At 44.3% G+C, this 15,745-nt stretch overlaps 1 protein-coding gene across 5 annotated transcripts in view; it reads right to left on the reverse strand.

The window, feature by feature from the left end:
- The window catches only part of AAK1 (AP2 associated kinase 1), an 84,865-nt gene that overhangs the window by 55,195 nt on the left and 13,925 nt on the right, over positions 1 to 15,745 (reverse strand). For 4 of the 5 annotated variants that reach the window (XM_064497658.1, XM_064497657.1, XM_064497660.1 and 1 more), the window contains exons 3-4: positions 2,054 to 2,172; positions 449 to 557 (exon numbers count right to left, since the gene is read on the reverse strand). The exons of the other annotated variant lie outside the window; for it this stretch is intronic. In XM_064497658.1, the coding sequence (XP_064353728.1) occupies positions 449 to 557; positions 2,054 to 2,172 (228 nt within the window). The remainder of the gene's footprint in view (positions 1 to 448; positions 558 to 2,053; positions 2,173 to 15,745) is intronic. 5 annotated transcript variants of the gene reach the window in all.

Raw genomic sequence — 15,745 nt, forward strand, 5'->3', positions numbered from 1 at the left:
GGCATACTTCCTTGGCTTTGCACTATCCATTTCAGGCTTCCAGAATAATTCCAAGTAAGGTTGAAATGGAAAAAAGCTTGCAATACACCATAGAGCAGAGTTTTATTCTGCAGCCTGGCAGCTTTAGAAGAGCAGCTGTTGTATGTGAACCAACCTATGGAAAATACAAGCACCTATTTCAGGGTGCTCTCTCACAGCAGGAGGAACCTAGGGAAATCCTGGGCAGGGGCAAAGGTGGTAACAGTCCTATCAGAGTCAACATAGCCTCACACATCACCCACTTCTCCACCTTCAGTTTTGGCTTCACTTTGTTCAGAACAGTTTATTAATATTCAAAGAAGGGCCAGGCCTGTGAATAGTCTTCCTTAGGAAAAAGTTGTGCAAGTTTCCTGTAAGGGCTGAAGGGTGACAAATCTACCAACTACCAAAGCACTGAGCCCACACTCACCTCGGCAGAAGTCCATTAGTATCAGCACTTCCCACACGTCGCCGCTGCTTACTGAGTTTATACTGGAATCAATATATCCAACAATATTCTTGTGGCCAGACAGATCTCGCTGCAAGACAAATATATTCCAAGTGTAAGAGCTGCGACTCCCAGCTTTACACATACTTGCAGGAACAGTAACCAGTTCAGTTCCTCTGTTCTATGTTTAGCTTCACCAGTAAAAGAAATCACAATTCCACTGGACAAGTTTTGCTTTCCGCTGCACTTTTGCAATCCTACAGCATTACAGCTAGGCTCAAAATACTACTTTACTACACAAAAGCAAGGGAAGAAGCTAAGACTTCCTTTAAGTGCTGTACTGGTTCTTCAGGCCAAAGATTAGCACTTCAGATATGATTCACTACACAAACGAGCAGACCAGCCCAGTAAGACCGCATCTCTCTCACCACCACTTCCCAGGTTAGCCACACATTTTAAAGAGACACCCAAGACAGAGACAACGGAAAGCACTGGCAAGTAAAACGCCAGTAAACAAGCTTTGCGAGCATAGCTAAAACCTTTGAGGTAAGATCTAATCTCAACTTTTTCCACCTAGCATTAGCTATGGTGATGAAAAAGCATGCCCAAAAGCTTTACTGCACTATTGCACAAACTCCAGAAGTTATTTTTAAACGTACTAGCCTAACTAAAAGCTCTTCATGAAACACACTCAGAATTGCTACAGGTAAGGGCTTCTGACGTGAAGATCCTCCATCTTAAAGCAATACCTCATGTTATAAATTAGCAGAATGAGGATTTTGCATTTCCTTCCCCACCTTGCAATCACTCTAGTTCATCACAATCTTTGAAAGCAATTTCAAACATGGAAATGCCCGTGATTCAGGTTCCGACCAAGACCAGGCAAATCTCTTTAGATGATCTCAATCCTTTCTTTGAGAGACGCTCTCTAAGCCTAAAATAGCTACTCAAAACAGCTATCCTATCATACAACTCCTTGCATCTAATAATCTAGAAAAACATCCCAATGGTTTTTATAACCCTTCCCCTATTTAAAAAGCCCAGGCAGGAAGTACCCTACAAATACCATTTTTATTCATCAACCCCACCAACATTCAAGATAGCTTCTAGCCTCTTTTGTTGGGATGAAGGCTGCTGGGATATACGTTCATCTGGGCTCAGACGCCTTCCATTTGTGTACGGCTTGAGTCCAGAGATGGCTGCATCACAATCAGCAGCCTTCTCTGGGTGACGTCTAAAAGAGAGACACCCCCGGATCACACTCACCACTGCAGCTCTTCCCATTCCCATTAAGCTGTGGGGTTGAAATACAAGCTTTTTGCCCTCCTAATTTTTCCTCAGATTCCCTCTCCTTTTTCAGTTTCTGTGCTTTTCTTGACCCAACTATTTCAATTCTAAATAATTCAACCCAAGATTTTCAGGCAGTCATGTAACTCCAGGAGCTAGGTCTTTCCAAAAACAATAATCACAATCCTGTTAAGAAAACCCACAGAGTTTACAACACTAGACAGATCACAGCCAGGAGGTACAGGGCTCTCGGGCTATTCCGCTCCCAGTCTGGGAGCCCAGTGCAAAGCGGTGACTTACCATGATTTGGATTTCTCTTTTGCAGACTTGCAAGTCATACTCGTTATTGACGTACATCCGTTTCAGGGCACACTTCACCCCATTGTTAGTCCTTACAAGAAACACTATTGCAAATCCACCTGTGGAAGACACAAGACACCTCATTCAGTGACAAAGAAACCCCTCGGTCCCTGCCATCCTCTGCCTTCACGGTGCAGTCAGAAGGAAGACACGCAGCAGCTACAAATGGTGGGAGCGCCCCTTGGATCAGCCTAGGGCCCCAGCTTACATCTCTGCCTAGACAGTTATTTCAGGAAACTTAAAAAACACCACTAAAAACAACCAAAACTCTGAAAGGGCAAATCTTCAACTAATGGAAGCGAAGTTAGCAGCTACCATCTCAGCAATAACGAGCAATTACCAGTTACTTGTCCTGCCATATAGTCCTTCACTGCTCCATTAGTTGGCATTATGAAGAGCAAAGCTGAAGTATGATTGCAGTGTTGCCTCGGATAGAAATCAGAGCTACAGAACATCCACAGAATTACTAAAGGCCTAAACTTAAAAGGCTTCCCAACTTGTGAAGCATCTCTGAGTTACATTAGGAAACTGACTGGTGCAAGAAGCAGTAGAACTCCATCTCCTATACACGGTTTGATGTTAGTGCTTTAAAGGAGAAAAAAAAAAAAAAAAAAAAAAAAAAAAAACACACATGCACACCACACAGAGGAACAGGAAAAAAAAAAAAAAAAAAAAAAAAAACAAAACCACCCATACAATTCATTGTGGTCACTGCTATTAGTCAAGCCAGGACTCCCAGGACATACTTGACTTGTTTAAGATGAAAGCCTTTCATATCTGTTAACAATGCATCAAAATAAAAGGATTTTTCATTTGTAGTCCTGGACAGAAATAGGAAGCAGACTGAGGATGGAGGCACACAGGCTTCAAAGTTTAGCACCTGGCTCTCAGAGATCAGAAAGGATCACAACAAAAGAGTCGCACACATCCAAGTCACGAAGAAGCGATGCACAAGAGTAAAAAGGGAAGCATAACATTTTCAGTGCTATAGCCTAACAGCACTTCATTCGCTCTGTTACCTGAAGTTACAGCAAATATTTCTTTCATGCTTAAAGATATCTAAAGAACCAGCCCAGTAGTAAGTTACTATTTGGTGCTGCTGTAGCATTCAGGAGTCTCAGTATGCAAAGAGCTGTAGTTGTGACACGCCATGAAAAGCTAGTCACATCCCAAAGAGCTCTCACAGAAGAGGTTTGAGCCCTTTGGTGATTCTCACCGTGCCCTCTTTTCTACAGGCTGCAAAAACCACCAGCGCAACAATACATACATGGTTATTTTGACATGTTTGCATATAATTATTACAAACGGTTATCTGGCACCCAACCGGTTTCTTCCCATCGTGTGAGAAGCAACAAGCAAAACAGCCACATATCGGGTAAAGTTTAGCGTTAAAATAGATTGCATTTGACAATGCCCGTCTTGCAATATCTGGTGCTCACAAGCTGTTCACAAATCCAACAACATAGCCATACGGCCCACTGAAGCTACTACTAAAATTTTTTTTTTTTTTTTTTAACCAAGAAAAGACTGAAGAAGACCAAGTGACCAGACAACACTGCTACGTCCAAAGTACAACACTCCTCGTTTCTGTTATCAAACAGCTTTTGACACACTCATTATAGCCCATCTTCCAAAAACCCACAGAAAAGTTAGATATGCAAACAGCATGTGTGTCAGCACTGGAGCCATTTAAAAAAAAAAGTCTCTTAGCATGCAAACTCCTTCATTTTACACATCATAATTTCTCCTAACAGCTGGACTTACAGGATTTTCCTGGGAAGTCACATTGACTTTTAGGGGTAGAGCCAATGGGTAGCACCCCTGAGAAACCACAAGAAAGATGCAGCAGATGAGGAATATGGGGGGAAATAGCGGGAAGATTTCAACTAAGCTTCTTAAATCTATAAACAGGCTGCAAAACAGATATTAAAATTGAGAAAAATAGGACATGGCCCTGGGATACAGCAAGCCATCAGATGCTCCTCAATCCTGCCAGAGAATATTTTAAAACTCTTGTTATAGAGGGCCTCATTTCTTCTGAGTGCTCAAATTGAGACACAAAAATAACCACCACCACCCCCCTTTAAGCTGCTTCAAGTTGAGGATCTCAAATTGCAAGTCATTTTTAAAAGCTCCTAAACCCACAGTGGTAGCCTTATTGTTCCGTCCTAGCCACGCTGGGTTCAGGTCTGGAGAACAAACACACACCGCACTGTGCTATCGTTAGTCCAGCGGATGTCCATACTGAAGCAAGCATGAGAGCACTCTGATGATTCCTCCCCATCCCCTTAGAGCCTTTAATGGAGCCACTAGATAAGGGACTCGTACCTGGCATTATTTCCCCACTCCCTACATTCTCAAAACATTGTGCTTTTTAAAATCATTGAGGAGATCAGTTTTGGGCTTATTTTTCACTTTCCGTATAACTTTCCATGAACTACAGGTGTGCTCTAGAGGAAGTGTTAAACAAAAAAAGTAACAAAACAAAAAAATATTTTTTTAATTAGAGTCTCAGTCATTATCAAAATTTTTTTTGTAATCACAAGACTTTTTTTAATGAGAAAGTCGGAGGGAATCCATCAGAAGCCTCCCCTCCCTTCCCAGAGCTCAGTTCTCTTCTCTCAAGCCCAAAGGCCAGAAGGATACTGTATCTCTGTTTACAGTCCTACACTGGGCAGAAGGAAACATGAGCTTAGCAGCAAAAATAGATCAATTAAACTTTAAAAACGCAGACCCACCAAATTCAAGGGCCATCTGCCCCTTTTAAACATTTGCTTCGGCTAAAGCGGGACTGGTACCTCTTCAGACCAACCGCTAATGTCTCATTAGCAAAGTTCTCCTTACGGTACCCTGCTTCTAGCCCCGTTCCTCGTCCCGGTGCCGATGAACAAAGTCGCTCCCAGAGTGCCCTTGCTAGAATACGCACATCATGCTGCTGTTCTTACAAGCAGCCAGGGCCAACTGGCAAAGCAAACTACAGTCTGTGCTACACAGGACATAGCTAGACCATCCCAAGGGCTCGCAGGAGACAAAAATTCAGGATCTGAAGTCACGCAAGGAGTTACTGCTCTCTGCTACAGGACTGCAACATCAACACACCAGGACTTAACCTAACTATGTCCTGGAGCATCTTCCAAACGGAGCAGTGAGAGCTGAGCAAGTCAGGTAGCACCGCATCCAAGAAAGAAGATGGAAATGTTTGTTGAGAAGTTTTCATACATACAGACGTAACAGCGCTGATGTAAGCCACAGGAAAATTACATCCTTGTGTCCTTCTCTCCATTATCTTGAACTCCTGCGAACTTCAGCTGACACCACCACAGACGGAAGCTGCTCAAAATAAGTTATTTTGCTTGAAAATACACCTACCAATTTGGTTACTTTATTATTAAACTCCCACTGACTGCAGATTAAAGCATGACAATTTTTCTACTAGTAAAAGCAGCATGCTTCTCTCTAGAGGAAACAAGCATTGATTTAATCACGGCGTATAGCAATCTCGTACAAGAATCTGGAGCAAGTGACTTTGCCACAAGAGAAGCAAGATTTGACGATCCGCATCCATTCAAGGGAGGGTGCATAAGTTTTACTTCCTAAGTGTCTTTTACATCATCTGATCTGGTTGACTCAGTTAAAACAGACCATAACACTCCTTCCAAATAACTGTTTATTGAGCCCAGTTTTTGATTGCACCCAAGATATCATCCAGGAAATCATAACAAAATTAAGAATTTAACTGCTCTTGGGTATTCACTCCACATTTCAATCAGAAATGGTGTAAAAATGCCACCCTAGCTCGAATTCATCTGGATTTATCATTTTATTACGCCTTTTGCTGCTACTTGGCTTCAACACCCCCAACTCTGCATGCAGAGAATGAGACTGCAAAACACGCAGTAAAACAGCATGAGAACGGTCGAAGGGGAAAGAGGGAGGCAGAAAGGGTACAAAGAACAGCAGCTGAGAAACTGCATTCTTCATACACAAACAGCTTCAAAAATTCAAGATCAAAGCCTATTTGCAAGACATATGGGCCAGTTTTCAAAATCGCTGAGCACCTACACCTACAAAGCAGCTTCCAAGGGAAGCAGCAGGTGCACAGACATACAGGGCAGAGAAATCAGGCCACCAGTTTTTATGCAACACGCACATATTTGCAGAAACAAGGCTTGACCATATTCGCGTGACCAAGCAAATCAGAGCTACCACAGGAGTCCTTTCGCTGACAGGAAGGTGTTTCAGGCTGCAGGTCATTCCAGGTCAAGGCCATAGGTATACCCGTTTTGGGGTTTTCCATTAAATGATTGCTGCGTATCTGGATGTCTGCAAGTGACAGGGATGCCCCTAGCGATCTGAACCTTTTAGGTTCATTTCCTTTTGGATCTCTTCTCCAAAAGAGACATTAGCTTGAAGTTCTGTTCTATCCTTTGCTTCAAAAGTCCTTCACACGTTTATTACCTACTGCTTCACCACATATAGTGATGGTTTATGAACCACACATCTTGCTCAGGAAAGTGGTGCTCGCCCCAAACTGTCGAATTCAAAAAAAAAAAAAAAAAAAAAAAAAAAAGAAACAACAACAAAAGAGGTAAAACAGCACTGCATCATCATTTTAAGGCTAGAGGTTAACATCTGTAAATAGGTTGCTAGCTAATATACTTGAAGCATTTTGAAGCACCTGAAGCCCTTTTATTGGCAACTGTGGCCAATAATTCAGCCTAATGCTAGAAGAGCAGTCCCAGAAGGACCTATACTTCCACAGCTTTAGCAGCAACTTTGTGAGTAAGCAACAGACAGAAAATCCAGTTCACATTTTCAGCAAGGTATTAGAGAGAACAGGGGAAGAAGGACCCAGAAGACAGCCGAAAGCTTCACTTGGCAGCATGAGACCACCCAGAAGAGTAACACTGTTCAACACAGCCCGGGGAAGGGACTGAGCTACCAAGCACCTGGACAGCAGCCAACACTGCCTAAGGAAGACTTCCTAGTGGACTTGGATCTTTCTTTCACCTACTATGCAGTGCTACTCAGTAGAAAAGGAGCCTGTTTGCAGAAGACGATGAGCATCTTCTCCTATGGGGTTCTATGGGAAGGACGGGCACTGCCCAGCTCTCGCCAACTGCCAAGGGAGGCCTGGTCACTGCGGTATTGAACGAGCAGATTGTGTTTAGAGCAGTTACCCAGCACTCATTTGAACACTAATGGCTTTGCACAACATCATGTTGAAGTTACAGCACTTATTTCAGCTTTTCACTATCTTGTGAACAGCTGCTCCCCACTGTTATACCCCTTCTCCTTGCACACTGCATACCTGCTACATCACCAGCCTGGTAGCCCCGAGGACCACTTCCAGTTACCAGAGTCTCACAACACAACCAGTTTCTCCCTGGTTATCTCAGTCCAACCCCCAACTTTGCTAAATGTGGGCAGAGTTAGAAGAAAACAGACCAAAGAAGAGTTCTCAAGCAATTATGAAGCACTACCAGATGTCCATTACAGGACCATGCACTTCTCAGTGACCAGCAAGACGACCCTTTGAACGGCAAGAAATCGCCAGCTTTGACGCAGCCTGCCAGCTCCAACACGATACATAGCCTGCCAGGATTTGTGCGACTCCGAGCTAGCCAAGGTCAGCTCAAGAGCCTCTGCTGCCTCAAGTGAAGTTAGATAGCTATGCCATACGTGTGGCCAGGGAGGGTAGGTCACATACAAGAGAAAGCTTAGAAGCCAAGTAATCCAGGCACTAGGAACATCATCACTGTCTGTCTTTGCAGGTGGAGCATTTTTTCCAGTACAGCTATAGAAAGCAAAAGGGAAGGGACTAATCTGGGCTTCACATGAAAAAAAACAAACCAAAACAAAAGAGACTTTACAAGCACCAGAAGGGAGAGAAGCAAGAAATAAGCCTGCGGGTCGGTTCAGAGGACATCCTCCCTTACATTCAAAAACAAGGGCCCACGGTTAGAAGTTCTGAAGGGAATTGAACTCTTTCCCCATAAAGCTGGCAGAAGCTAAAATACAGCGCTCATTCTGAAACATAAAAGAATATTTATATGCCCCTCCTTATGCATGCTCAAGATGTATTGACCTCCTTCTGCAGGTAGTACACAGTCAGCATTACAATCGTCATCAATTTACAGCTGGCAACAGCCACAGGAATCACGGGCACAATCAGTCTTCTGCACTTAACCCTGCATTCCTGTCCGCCACCATCTACCACTACAAGAGCGCAGAAACATGGCTGTCCTGCCACGCATTGCAGGTCTGACTGCTCTTGCTAACTGCTTCTCAGATGAGCCAAATAAATAAATAAATAGCAGATAATAAGGGAAGTTCCAATTATCTCCAGTCAATACAGATGCCAGAGCAATTTTCCATGAGGGCTTGTGCAAGTGTACTGGCCAATTTCCAGCGCTTGTAGCTATATTTTCAGCCCTTCTGTAATTTCAGCAGGATGCAGAACTCTTCAGTCAGGCAAGCTCTGCTAAACTAGGTAAAACCAGCCGCATAAAGCCGCACGTGATCCCCTCGCTTGCCTCCTCACAAGAGCAGAGCGAGGGAAGAAGATAGGATCCCACTGCACGTACATGCTTCAAGTGTATTAGACTAAAAACCCCTACACAAGCCTGGAGTACCCTTGTAACCAGTAAGTCGCAGGCAGCCAGCAACGCCCATCTGAAAACAAGGCTAAGATGTTATTTGTAAGCTGATGTTGTGCTAGCTAATGGTGCCCCTCCCCGCCTTCCCCACAGACAAGATTTTGATTTATACTGAACATGAAAGAAAGGGAAAAGCTGTCACAGAAGAGAGCGGCGCTTCAGCAGATGTTCCGTCCAGCTATCCTTGCGTCTTCCAGGGCTTCCGCAGCATTTGAATCCCAAAGAGCAGTGACGATGTGGAGAGGGCTCACAAGCCACCTAAAGACACTCTGCTACACTATGGAGCACGTTACGGGAGCTATGAGACCAACCTAGGATTTTTGGTTTGTCAGGCCAGAAGTTTGTGCAATAGGTACTAGAGGGGAGCTCTCCTCTGCTCCGAGCACCCCCAGCCCGTCTCATTTGCTTCACGCTATACAAACTCTCTGCTTCAGAGCGGCAGCTGAGAGTTGCGCAGCTGCATGGCTCAGCGTTCGGAGCAAGGACTGGCAGACAAGAGGTCTATAATCTCATCCTCGATGACTTCAGGCAAAGCACTTGAAATATCCTCGCCTAGAAAACAGGAATAGCAAATCATAAAGGTGGGTAAAGCTGGAATGCCTGTTGCAGCTCTGAGACACAGACATAATACAACAGTATTCCCAAAGCCTTATCTTGGGGGAAGAAAAGGGCAGGGGAGAAAGGAGGTAGAGTCTGGACTACTATAAGCTCCTGAATCATTAAAATTGTTTCAGGTAATTGCAACAAAACACTTAAAAGATACCATACAACACTGAATAACAGAGCTATCACAACAGTCCAACTTGCTTCAATATTTAAATACTTCAGATGCAATGGAATTCAGTTACTCATACTTAACTGGAAGTGAACTTGCTATGAGAGATTAAAGCTCCAGTTTAATCAGCACCTTAGAAGCGCAGAAGAAAGATATGCCAGATTCATACTCAAGGGTAAAATCCTTTCCAAAAGTCCTTTTGTTTCCTGGTTATTAAATATCCTTTAGAAACAAGTATTGGAGGATTCTAAATATCTATCAGCACAAGTTGCTGTTAAGTTAGCATCTATGCTATAGAAATAGAAACCTATCGCAGACATAACTCATTTCAAGATCCCCTCCCAACTGGCATCGTCAGTGTATCTTCACACACGATCCACTGTTTGAGCTGCGTTTAGGTTCTGCTCCAGATCCTCAAATGCACCCTACTAGATAGTCATGTGAACAGCAAAGACGACGACAAGGTATTACTGCGGCCAGGTTTTGTGACTGCCAGACAACAGGCTCCCACAACACACTGAGCCAAAAAACAGCAAGTCCAACCCAGAGGAACCCTCTCAAGCCTGACAGTGGCTGAAACATCAACTCAGACCACACAACTTAAGTTAATCATAGCCCAAAAAAGGCCTAGCTGGACTCTGGCCTGCACACATGAACGGAAATGCAGGTTAGACTTCAGAGTCTGCAGTGTCAAACCCCATTTCAGAAGTCGCCAGTGTTCCCAAAAGACACTGCCTGGTAGCTGCTATCCTGCTACACTGGGCCACCACCCTCCCCTGCAAGAGGCATCAGGGGAGCTGAGAAAGCACAAATACCATCATCCAAAGATGATTAGGTCATTAAGCACACCACCTCCTTTTTGAAATACATGCCAAAAGCACCTTCCAGAGACCTAAGCACTGTTTACAGAGGAGGACACTAGACATGTAGCTCGATCTCTTCCTTGCTGCATATTCGAGCTTCTTAATAAGTGCGAAAGCATCTTCACAGCATATATGCATCTTCCCTCTGCAAACATTTTCAAGCTTTGTTTTAGATCACATCCCTCTTTTTTTTTTTCCTAAGGTTACGTTGGATGATCCAAAAGCAGCCAGGTTTGAGGAGAAATCACTTCTCTTTTTGGTTAAGTCACTGTGCTGGAAAGAGCCAACTACCAAATCATGAATTCCAGTGTGTGTGTGTGTGGGGGGGGGGGGGGGGGAATCACTACTTCATTTTAAATTTGCTCCACCATCCTTCTACAAGTAACTTAAAAATATCTGGAATTATCACAGCTCCTGATAAATATTCTGGATGCCACAAAAAGCTTTCTTCTTCAGGGGTGAAATTCTTCTCTGAGCTGGACAAACAAGGCATGTGGGTTTTGACTGAAATGTTTCCAACTTTCTGTATTTTAATAAGCTCTCTCTCACCCACCTCCAGGCTCCATGTGCAAGACAGCCCGTGGTGGGTTAGCACTGAAGCTGAGGGGACAGCCAAGTTTCCCTTCAGATGTCCCCAGCAACTGCCCCAGGAATATTTAGCCCGCAGGAAGAGCCAGCAAGGCATTTTAAGCTCCTAGTTGTGCTAGCAGGCACTTAATTTTAAGTGCTTTGCTGAACCAGGCACAAAGCCATTCCTCATTTGCACAATCCAAATACTTATCGATTCGTACCCATCAAGAATTATGTCATATTTTGCCTTATCTTACAAGCCAGGAGAACTTCCTTAGCATTTTCTTTCCTAAGTACAAGGGGCAGGCTCGCTTGAACCACTTTTTTTCCCTTCCTCCTCTCTCCGGAGCCAGGACGCTGTGATCCAGTTACAGGAAAACCCTATCAACTCCCTCGCACAGTGTATTTGCAGCCCACCATTCCTGAAACATTGCTAAAACACAAGTTCCCGGCACTTCTTTTGTTTCACGGCCGTAGCCACAGCCAGCTGACACACAGACACTGCACATCACCCGGCACTGGGCATCATCGCTTGGCAACACCAGAACCATTTTCTCTCTGCTGCTGTACTGAGAAAGCCATCCTGCCCCTCTGACACCTCCCTCCAGCTGGAAGAACACACAGTCATTTAACACATGTTTTTCCCCAGTCGTTATACATAACAGCCGTTCTTGATCATAAAGGACCAAGATATTCCCATCTTTTTTTTCCAGGGACAGAGATGGCTTCAGCAAACCGCAATTTTGGATTCACTTGCCCTTTGCTATGAAGGAAAAAAGGCCAAGGAAAATACTTAGGGCAAAGTTAAGCAATACAGTCATCTGTAATTATTTCAAACAAAGGCCAAGTTCAGCCAACGTTAGTATCAAGCTCTGTAAGCACATGAGGGAAAAAGCACCGAGATGTGCTAATGCTTCTCTCCTCTACAGCTCTCAGCGTTAGTTTTCAGCACAGAGGGGGATGAGCAACCCGGTCTCAGTTCTGCCCAGCTATCAGCCGAGGATGAAAAGGGCCAGATGACTCATATGTAGAAAGATGGAGTGAGGGGGAAGGAAAAAAAACAGTCATCTTCCAGGGTTCCCTCCTCAGACTGCACTGGGGGTGCTGAGCTGCAGAGTTTCTGACAGAGCGCCCATTACTTCTAAAAAAATCCTTTCTGAGCATCACAACACAAGTCTTGCTGTCAAGTAGAGACCAGCTCAGCAGCTACTGCAAAATGCTCCACACTCAATCCCAAGAAAATGGGACAGGGCAGCAGTCCCTTACTGACCACGTTCCACATGGGATGATGCCACAAATAAATATTTGCTGGGTTACTTTTATATGAGATTTTCATTGTCATTATAGTTCTACTACTCAACTGCAATGGCGCATTAGGATTACAGTGCTATTTTTGTTTGTATTAATTTGCACTGATGTATTCTTTTTGCTGTCTTTCATACCACTTCTCAATTACCCAGAAGGAAGGTATCAATACAGCATACCTTCTAGAAACTATAGTATTTCAAATCCCCTTCCCCCTCCCCCCCTTTTTAATGCAGCTCCTCCATCACTTCTGGGAAGTATCCAGGGCAGGATATTTCACCAAATCAATTTTCTGTTCCAATATTACCCCTTTTTTACTGCCTAATCCTCCCACAATCTGGGACTATGATTGTGCAATGTTCTGCCCTTGACACTTCACAACGAATTGGAGTGGTTGGGATCCACTGTGCATTTTTTCTGCTTTAATCAAGCACCTGTAATGCCCTTCAAGTTAGAGAGAAATGCCAGCATTAACACCCTTCCAAAAACACCATAACAAACCCCCCAGGACTCATTTTTAAAGCTGCTCAAGGTTTAATTAAGAAGCCACAGTAACAAGGTAGACTCTGCATTAGGGCTGTAACATCCACGATCAGATCTATCATTGGGAAAGGAAAGTAAGTGATGCTGGTACAATCCGATTTACTGAGCTCAACCTGGAGCACTCTCTCTGCTTCCACTTCCTTGAGAAGGAGATTGCCAGAAACACAGGCAATTTGCAAACAGGTCTTCTGTCGCTTAAATCATGGTCTTAAAGAGAATTACGTATGCTGCTAGTGTAGGAGAGCCTGGGATTAACACAAAAGGAATAAAATTAAGAACCTGACCAGAGACGGTGTGGGTCAGTACGATAACGTGCGTATTATAGCAGCAGTAGGAAGCAAAGGCCTGCTAACGCAGCTCATGTCAGAGCTCTGACCTGCAGGCCTAAGTTCTCCAGGCTGCCTCCAGAAAGCAAATTCGTCCTGCAAGGGCACCTACAGCTGCCCAACCAGGGCAAGCCCAGAAAAAAAACCTCCAATACAGTGGCTTGCAATAAGACTGTGGTACTGGCTTACTGTCCCCTTCCAGACTGCCAAAGGGAAAGCTGTTCTCCGCGCAAGCAGGAGTTACGCGGGTGTGGACAGCATGGCCTGCTCACCGCTGTTCCTAACTCTTGTTTCTACAGTTTGTTCCCCTCATTTTTCCCACTTTTTTCCCCCCTCAATCGATTGAAGCTTTTCACCTATCCCAACACACAATTTAAGTCATTCAGGCATGAGAGGTCCTAGAATAAGATTAGAGGGTTTAGATGGGATTGAAGAAACCCATAAACCCCTCATTACATTTTGGATATGGCACAACATATTACCAATGGGAAGAAACATTTGCAGAGGCTTCCCAGCACTGCCAAGTGTCATAAAGGGCCCTGACTGCAGCCAAGAATCCTGCCTTCAAACTGAACATTAGACCCGCTGCACGCAGGCTTCTTCACTGTGGTGAAAGGTTAGTCACCGATGCAGTCAGACAGCATTTCTTCCACCCTCTGCTTTGTTAGAAGGCAGTAGGCATGAGTCTGCTACTATAAGGCCTGCAGGCAAAAGGGCACTTGAATTTTCCCCAAGCGAGGATACCAGACTCCCTGCAGTTAAACAGAAAACTGCAGGATCACTAGCATGATATCAAGCATTTTCTTCATTTTTTATAGTCATCTCCACTCGGGGCCTTCAGACTTTTGTCTCCAGTGGTTTCCTAGCTTTATGAGTAACGCACAAAATTTGTACCAACAAGAGGATTTTCTTCTTGCTCCCCCCCCCCCACCCCGAGCCACAATAATCCAAAGCAGAAAGGTCACAGAAGACAAAATTAACAGACAAATGTATGCTTTTTCCAACCTCATTTCACCCTCTCCTAGATACATTGGGGTGTTGGTGAGCAAGAGGACTGTCCCACCAAAACAGTGAGGCCCAATGTCACTGCATCACTGTTTGACAGGGGATTTCACCTACCCCAGCCTCTTGCTTGCAGACAGGACTGACTACACCATAGCCACTCCTGACACGTCCAACCAACCTGTTCTTTAACTCCTCTAACACATGCTCCACACATTCTCGAGCAGCTTATTCCTAGGGTGTTATCCTCACTATCAGGAAGTCCCAAACTCTCCACTGTCTTGGTTTTACTCACGGTTTCTTATCCTAGACACCACAGGCCTCAACAAGAAACTGGCACTGTTTTCTCCACTGCCGTCTGCACAGCTGGAGGTACAGTACCTGGATACATCTTTTCCAGATTACCTAGCACAAAAAGACTTAAAATAGCAGTGGTTGTTTTAATGTTCTCCTTCCTTTGTGTTTTTATTATACCGTTTTGTTACTACTTATGCTGGAATGGAAAGTCATCAAGACACCTGGGATTTGGGATTTAATTAATGCCTGTGACTCATTCTCCCATCCAATTCCATAATCCCTTGGTTATACTAGGGTATTTGCACATTATTTTATATCCATATAAGTGAAGACACTTTGCCCTGAAGTTGCACGCACAAAAATCACATCGCGTATCCTAGAGGCACAGGCTCATACAACGTCTCATGAGTAAGCAGTCATGATTGGTGTTCGTTTCCCACAGTCCAGGCTACAAAATAAGGATTCTCTCTACAGAAGCTGTGCTTTGTTAACAGGCTGCAACCTCAAGCATCAAGTAGCAACAGGGCTTTCAGCCACCAGCTGAAACACAACAGGCTGTCGCACAGAAAGCCACAACTATAAACATGGCTTGAGCAGTTTTCTTCAGGTAGCAACAAGAATAGGTGAGACACAGGACACGTTGCACCAAGACGTGAAGAGAACACACAGCAGACTATGCAAAACCAGGAAAGCCAGAGCATGAACTTCTGGTCTTACCGCAGGCCACGTTCCTCCAACTTCACGTTGGCCAGGGGGGGAAATACGCACATGCTTTCAGTACTAGAGTCCAGTTCTGAACAGAAACAAAACAAAACCCCTTATCCACTGCCAACACATTCTCCAGCTGAGAAAAGCAGATAATGCTAAACTAAACAGGTCTACTCTCAACTGAGATTTTCCACCTCAAAGGAAATAAAAAAAACTTTAAGGAAAGCTTGTGAAGTCATTTGACTTATGCTAAATCATAAAAGTGCCAAGTTTAAGGGACTACTTCAGTCTAAAAGGCCTGCTCCAGCATCTCCTGGTTGCTTTTGGCTCATGAGCATAGCATTTGCAGCAAGCTATTATGGTGAACTGTACATATCAGGAATACAAACCCCTGCTCTCTGCATGGCAGAAAGCAGGGTCTGTGCCCTGTACTGCAGGGGTTCTCCTTTAGCTCAAGGGCTCGAAAACACGAAGATGCAAGTCCTACACTCCATGTAGGCCTAATAACTATGAAGCAGATGAGAGCAGAAAAGAAAGCATGGTGCTCACTTTCGTGCACAGACACATCAGACCGCACAAAGTTC

Source organism: Dromaius novaehollandiae, chromosome 26 (assembly GCF_036370855.1).
Source record: "Dromaius novaehollandiae isolate bDroNov1 chromosome 26, bDroNov1.hap1, whole genome shotgun sequence".
NCBI classification, from domain to species: Eukaryota; Metazoa; Chordata; class Aves; order Casuariiformes; family Dromaiidae; genus Dromaius; species Dromaius novaehollandiae.